At 57.0% G+C, this 7,500-nt stretch overlaps 1 protein-coding gene across 1 annotated transcript in view; it reads right to left on the minus strand.

Annotated features, from left to right (window-relative positions):
- Positions 1–4,335, minus strand: part of UNCX (UNC homeobox) — a 4,985-nt gene extending 650 nt beyond the window's left edge. The window contains exons 1-3 of the mRNA XM_075058440.1: positions 4,086–4,335; positions 2,746–2,921; positions 1–955 (exon numbers count right to left, since the gene is read on the minus strand). The exon at positions 1–955 is cut by the window's left edge and continues 650 nt beyond it. Coding sequence (XP_074914541.1) covers positions 1–955; positions 2,746–2,921; positions 4,086–4,335 — 1,381 coding nt within the window. The remainder of the gene's footprint in view (positions 956–2,745; positions 2,922–4,085) is intronic.
- Between the last annotated feature and the right edge of the window lie 3,165 nt (positions 4,336–7,500).

The raw sequence follows: 7,500 nt of genomic DNA on the forward strand, positions 1-7,500 counted from the left end.
ATTTGGGCCGGGGGAAACTGCCACCCTCCGCGGGGGCGGCCGCCGCCGGGTCACCGTGCGCGGCCCCGGAACGGGGAGAAGCTCCGGCCGGCGCCGGGGGGGGAGGCACCGACCCCGCCGCCGAGTCCGTGGAGCCGGGACCGGGCTGGGCACCGGCGGGCGCCGGTTCCGCGCTGCAGCCGGGCGGACCGGGGTTGGCGGCGGGCAGCGGGGAGTCCCGGGGGGGCTGCCCGGCCTCGGGCCCCGGGCTGGCCTTGAGGGCGGTCTGCGGGACGAGGAAGCCGAGGGGCTGGGTGATGGGGTAGAGCAAAAAGTGTCCTTTGCCGATGAGGGTGCGGGGGGCGCAGGGGGGGAGGCCGGGGAAGTCCGGGGCTGTTTTGCGGCGGGGGGGCGAGTCGGAGAGGAGGCTCTCCACGCTGAAAGGGTTGAGCTTGTGGAAACTGCCGGCTCCGCGGGGCCCCCCCGCGCCCCCGCTGCCGTCCCCCGACGGGGCGGCCGAGCAGTCCTTGTCGGGGGGGCGCTGGAGCCGCCCGCTCCCGCTTCTTTGGCTGGGGTAGAAGGGCTCTGCCGTCTGGTCGCAGGCGCCGGGGGGCGGCTCGGAGGGGGGAGCGGCGGGGGGAGGCGGGTGGGGCGGCGGGGGCTGCCCGCGGGGTTTGGCCTCGGGTGGGGCGGGCGAGAGGCCCCCCCCGCCGCCGCTGTCGCTGTCGGAGCTGGGCGTGCTGTGCAGGGAGAGGCCGCTGGGCGAGTGCAGGTGGCGGCTTTGGCTTTTGAGGAGCTTCTTTTCGTGCTTGCGTTTCTTCTTCTCCATCTTCTCCAGCTCCTTGCGGGCGATCTCCTCGGGGTCCATGGGCTCCCCGCTGCACGTCGTGGGGTGGGAGTTGTGAGCCGGCCTCCCCGGGCCCTTCTTCGTGTTTTCTTTCTTTCTCCATTTGGCCCGGCGGTTTTGGAACCAGACCTACACACCGAACAACGAGAAGCAATTAACACCCAGCGCACCCGGCCCCCCCCGCGGGAGGAGGGAGGGAGGGAGAAGCGCAGCTCAGGCATCCCCCGTCCACCCTTCGAGGGGCCGGCAGCCCCCATCCACAGGACCTGGCGTCTGCGAGCCGGAGAGCAAGGGAGGGGGCAGGAAGAGATATCCACGCTTCTTTAACAGGGGAGGAAAAAAAAGAAAAGAAAAAAAAAAAAAAGACAAGGAGGGGGGTGCACACTCACGCAACACACACGCTGCACCCTGCCCGCACCGGCGCTGCGGGGAGGGGAAGGGATAACACAGCCCCCCCAGCTCTTCCCCGCGGGCCGAGGGGTGCAGAAGCACCAGTGGGAGCCCCGGGCCCGATCCCTCCGCAGCAGCGCGTAAAATGCAATAAAACCCAGCACAATAAGTGGGGTGAAGGGGGAGGGGGGGCGCGGAGGAGGGTCTGGGCCTCTCGCCCGTCCAGGCCACTGGAGCAGAGGGGTCAGATCAGCCCCAAAATGGGGTTTGGTTAGTTTTTTGTTGTTTTTTTTTTTTTTTTTTTTTTTTTATATAGATATAAAAAAAATTAAATTAAATCCTCGCTGCTCCGGCCCTGCTCCTGCCTGCTTCGGCGCTTCCCCGGCATCCGCGTCCCCTCCGCACCCGCGGGGCCTCGGCCCGTCGGGGCTGCCGGCAGCGCCCGTTCCCCACCGGAGCCGGCGGCCGCGTTCGGTACCGCGGCACGACCCCGGCGGCTCGGAAAGCACCGCGGGGAATTTCGGTCACCCCCATCCGAGCTCTTTCCCCGACCAGGCCCCATCCGTCCCCGGGAGAGAGCCCCTCACCCTCCCGACCCCCCCTTATCCCCGTGGGGGGCGGACACGGCGGAGAGGATGCTCTGGGAACCGGCCGGGAAAGACACGGTGAGACAAAGCTGATGGAAGAACGGCGGCAAACGGCGTCAGCTCAGCCCGAGGGGGACCGTCCCCACCGCCTGAGCTGGGTTGAAGGACGCATTTTCCCCGCACACGCAGCCACCGCCGAGCCGAGCCGCCCCGCACGACCGTGGGCTCCCGGCCGGTCGCGGAGCAGCGGAGCCGGCTCGGTCTCGCCGCCCGTTCGCAGCCACCGCGGCCTGGACCAGAGTCTGAGGGTCCCAGAGTCAACCCCGCATCCACCCCGCAATTCAATTCCCGTTTCGTTTTCCTCGAGATCGGTTGAAGCGAATAGATAGTTCCCCCTTTCCCACCCGGTACGACCGAGGGCCTGAGCAGTTCGGTTAAAATCAAGTTTTACAAGTTCCACACGCTCTCGATGCGCCTACGAGCTTTATTGACGTTCTCCAGCGTACCCTGGCCCGTGATTAAGCCTCGTATTTGCATGCTAATTTTTCGCCCTTGGCTCATGTAAGAAAAAATGTTTACAGTGGAAAAATATATTACCAAAAAAAAAAAAAAAAAAAAGACGACGACAAAAAAGGTTTAGGGAAGCCAGGCTGGGATGCCACTCTTCGGGGGTCGTTTGCAAGATTAAAAAAAAAATAAATAAAAAGGGAGTAATACTAAGGAAAGAAACCAAGGACCAGTGCAAGGCAGGGAAACAAAAGGAGAGGGCCGGGAGGAGCGGGGCTGCGGGCCGAGGGCGCAGGGCCCGTCCCGGAGCGGTGCTGCGGGTCCGGGCTGCCGGGTCCTGCGGGGCCTCCCCGGGGACCGCTCGGCGCAGGGAGAGGGTAGGGGAGGAAGAGGAGGGACCGGGGGGGGGGGGGGGAAAACACACACGGTTTTTACCTGCACTCTGGACTCCACCAAGTCCAGCCTGAGAGCCAGAGCCTCTCGCATAAACACGTCCGGGTAATGACTCTCATTAAACGCCTTTTCCAGCTCCTCGAGCTGCCAGCCAGTAAAATTGGTGCGGGTTCGTCTTCTTTTACAGCCAGGACTTTCTTTGTCCGGGTCACCCGAGTCTGAAAAGGCAGAAATACCCTCAGGTCCCTGGAAGACAGGCCTTCTCCCCCCCTCCCTGCCATTCACAGGAGCCTTTTAACTTTTGTGCTCGGTAGCGTTGGTAAAAGAGCGGGATTAGACACACACCTGCGCTAAAAATGGGGAGGAACCCGATCTGCCCTCGCCTCCTCCGAAAATGTACTTTACAGAACATTTATTCCTGAAGGAAGCTCTCCACAGGCACTCAGCTGGCAGAGAGAGAGAGAGAAGTTCCAATATTTGCTCCAGCCACCAAAGGTTTCATTTAAAAAAAAATAAAATAAATTAACCCACCCACCCCCTTTCCCTTCCCCAGCCCCCTCCCGGAGCACCTGCGTGGGCCGCAGCTCACGGCCCCGTCCCACACCGGGTGCCGAGGCCCCGGATCTCCCGCAAACCCCCCGAACTGGGGCGGGCGTGGGGCTGGGGTGCTCCCAGCCTCTCCCAGTACATCCATTCTCCAGGTTGGGGATTTCCAGCCCTAGCCGCAACTCTCCTAACGTTGGCCGCCAGGTGTGGAAATGAAGAAGAATTTTTTATTTAGTTGAGGTGCAGAAGGGGGCTGCTCCAGGATTAATTAAAAAAAAAAAAAAAAAAGGATGTTGGGGCGACGGAGTGGTTTAATAGCTGAACAATAGCGGTGCCACAGGCCGGTGGCGAGGGAAGGAAAGCGCTTCCCGTTGGTTAAATCGTTAAAAAAAAAATATATATATATTACCGCTCTTCATCGCCCAAACTCCAGCGATTCCCATTGTTTTTTTGTTGTTTTTTGTTTTTTTTTAATGGCATGCTCCGTGCCCCCACCCCAGAGATGAACTTTGGGGGAAAGCACCGGGCCGGGCCCGCTATTGTTCAGGGCACACGCGTGGCCCCACGCCGGTGGGAACGAAGGATGCTCCCGGCGCTCGGCCAGACCCCCCCTACCCCATCCTATCCACCCCCTGGGGGGGGTCTGGGGGGGACCCCAGCACAGCCGCCCCCCCTTCTCTAGACACCCCAATATCCACAGATAGGGATGCGGGGCGGCGTGTGGGGGGGGAGGATGCTCGTTGCTTTTCTTCCTCCGCGCTGCCACGCTCCGGGTGGGGAGCGGCGGTGGGGTCGTGGGGGGGGGGGGACACACACAGACACGGGGCCGCTCCTACCTGCGAGCTTGAAGGGCTGGTTGTCCCCGCTCACCCCGCAGCCGGAGGGGATGAGAGGCGCCGGGTTGACGACGGAGGCGGCGCAGGACCCGCTCAGTAATCCATCGATGGAGAAGGGGACGGAGGCGGCCGCCGACTGCAGCTGATGCCCGGCCAGTTCGTAAACGTGGTGATGACCGAGCGGGTAAGGGAAACCCACCATACCCCCGAACTGGGCATGGGGATGCTCCAGGATACGGCTGTCCATCATGGGGGCGGCTCTAAGGCGGGGGGTGCCGGCGGGGCTGGGGGTGCAGGCGGTGGGGCGGCTGGGGCCGGGGGTGCTGCTGCCGGAGGAGGAGGAGGAGGAGGAGGCGCGGCGAGGGGCTCATGCTGCAGGGCGCCCGGGCGCTTTAACTTTATCAACATCAGGCTCCCAATAATTAGCTCAGGCTGGGGGAATTTGGGACCAATAAGAAACGTTAATCGGTCCTGACGTCAGAGACGTGCCAGTGTGGGGAGCAAACGTTTTCCATATCGATTGCTAATTATACCTGACATCCAGCCTCAATAAACAATATCAGAGCTGTCACAACACGACAAGGGGGGCTTTGATACGAACTCCAGCCCGAGGAGGGCGGCGGGGGCCGGGCGGGCAGGGGAGGGTGCGGGGGGGGGGGGACCGGAGGGGAACTCACGGATCTGCCTGATCCCCGGTTAAATACTAAACAGCCGGAGTTACACACACACACACAGCCTCCCCCCCAGCCCCCCCAGCCCTCCAACCCACCCTCTTCCCCCTTGTCCCCTCCCCTCTCCAAATCACTAATAGATTTCCCTTTAAAACATTCACCAGCGTGTTGTGGGGATTTTTCACCAGAAATGCTCTACTCTCTGAACCTTTAAAGTGATGTTGCTCCAATTACAGAGAGACATTGAGCGGCAAATAGACTGATCCAATAATAGGAGATTCATCATCCGCTCTTTCCAGAGCTGTCACATTGAATTTAAAACTACAAGCCTTTTCATCTCCTCTCCGGCTCTATAACAGGGGAGAGGAGAGGGGGGCAGAGGGAAAAAATGGGGGGGGGGGGGAAAGGGAGGAGAAAAAAAAAAAGAAAGGGGGAAGAGCCGTTTGCAGCGTTTAGAAGGAGGTTTGAGCGTATCAATCGAAATCATAATTAATGCTATCTCCTATCGATTCGGCCACGGACACCCCCCTCCCTAGCAGCAACCACAACCCTCGAATTGTGAGGGCAGCCACAACCAGGAGCAGCCTCCGTTCGCTGAAGAGGAGGCCAAAAAATTTAAAAAAAAAAAAAAAATCAAGCCCAAATAAAGTTCCCATCCCTCCCCTCTTACCGTCGCCCCCCCCCCCCGCAGGAAAAGCAGCCCATCGCACACCCCGCGCAGTCATTAACAGCTTCCAAACAAGCCGCCAAATTTGTCCTAATTAAATTACGTCCTCGTAGAAGTTTTCACCCAAATAAAATATTGATAGGTTCCCCCGGTTAATAATTAAAGTGACGGTTCTCCGGCAAAGCGGGGGGGGGGGACACACACCCCCCCCAGTTTTGTGCCCTCTCCTGCAGAGCCTGCTTAGAGAAACACTTTCCAAGCTCTTAGGAAGGAGAGAGGAAGGAAAGGGGGGGAATTCTTTCCGCCCCCTCCCATCCCAAGCCCGCTGGGACCGGAGCTCTCGGTCCCCTGGGCCGGGGGGGGACCCAGCCCGGCGCCCCCCGGGAGGGCTCCCCCCGGCCGGCCCCGAGAAGGTGGGAAGGGGAACGGAGGGAGAAGCAGCGTTTGCGGTTAACAAAGAGGAGAGGGAGAGAAAGAACCGGGCTAGAAAATCAAACAGGGGAAACTCTTTAAATCTTCCTGGGAGGTTCGTGCGGAATTAAATCCTTCGAGTCGGGGGGGGGGGGGGGGCGGGGTGGGGAGAGAAGGGGGGGGTTAAAAATAAATAGGAAGGGAAAAAGGAGAGAGAGGGGAAGGGGAAAGAGGGAGAGACACTTTATCTCAGGAAAACATACAAATAGATTTTCCAGTTATAAAATATCCAGTCAAGATGATACATTTCCTAGTGCTGGTCTGTGTGGGTATGAGAGAAGAGGGGGAAGCTAAAATTGAAATAAAAAGGAAGTCGAGTCTCTAATCTATGTTGTCTGTCCGAAGCTGTATTTATTCACCTAATTGAATGCCATACAATATACTGCTGTATTATTGCTGTTCCCTCCCTCCCCCCTATAGATTAGTTTAATTATGGTCTCCCTGCCTCTGCTTAGAGCTAAAAGGTAGCTTGAATTTGGACTACGCAGCCCTAACAGAAATAAGAAAATGATGGGGTTGGTATTAATTCTGGGGTCAAGGGCTTCACTTTTCACCATAATTTAATTTCTTTCTCTATAAATACTAAATGTAAACTGTGTCCACTGGACCAAATTTTGCCTGTAGCAATAAATGCCTCATTTTCTGTCGGATTTCAGGAGAGGAATGCGAGGGGGACGTGTTTCTGAATACAGAATGGTAATCAATCCAGCCCAGAATAAGAGAGGGGGGACTTTTCTCTCTCTCTTTATTATAATGAATTAATTCGACTTTATTTATCCCATTTTCTGGAGCTGACAGAATGTTAATTTGAGTTGAAATTTCTCTCGCCTCTCACTCCCTGACCCCTGGCCTCCAGATTGGCGTGTTGTAATAACCTGAATCTTTCAACAGAAGCCCTGATAATTGTTACCTTATTAGCATGCAAATTGTTTAATTAATATTATTATGGAGAAGCATACAATCCGTCCGTCACTTGACCTCAAGTGCAAGTCCACGTAGTAAGCGGCTCTGTGCATTTCAATGTGCACATTTAAAATCGACTTCTGTTTTAATGTTTCTAGGATCCTTGTCGAGCTTCTAAAAATCTCTCTTAAACTGTTTGAGAGGAGCTTTCATGGGGGGGGGGGGAGGCTTTTGATGGCTCTCGGCCTTGATATCTCTTTATATTGCTCTCCATCTAAAACACAAATTATAGAAGCCGTTTTCTTCTTCGTCTTTCTTTTTTTTTTTTTTATTTTTGAACATCAAAATTTAATAATTGCTTCCTTGTCAATTGCTGCTTCTTTAAAGGCACCCCCTTCAAGCCGGAGAGCTGTTCCTCCAGCCAAACACTCGCACCAGCTCAATGAAAAGCAGCCCTTGACACGCAGTCCTGGGAGACGCTGCATTTAAATCCCTTTTTCTACAGCCGAGTGACATTGTCAGATGCTAGCTTTAATTAACTTGATAATAAGACGTACAAGACTCGCATTCAGGACGCCAGCTCGCCTCGCCTTGTTTCCCCTTTTATCACAATCTGGGTGTTTTATCTTACAGCTTCCTACTGGCTTTTACAGCCATTGCTGCGGGAGAGGCTCCGAGCCGGCTCGGCAGAAACGAGCCTGCA

The sequence above is a fragment of the Buteo buteo genome, chromosome 27 (assembly GCF_964188355.1).
Source record: "Buteo buteo chromosome 27, bButBut1.hap1.1, whole genome shotgun sequence".
In the NCBI taxonomy this organism is placed as follows: Eukaryota; Metazoa; Chordata; class Aves; order Accipitriformes; family Accipitridae; genus Buteo; species Buteo buteo.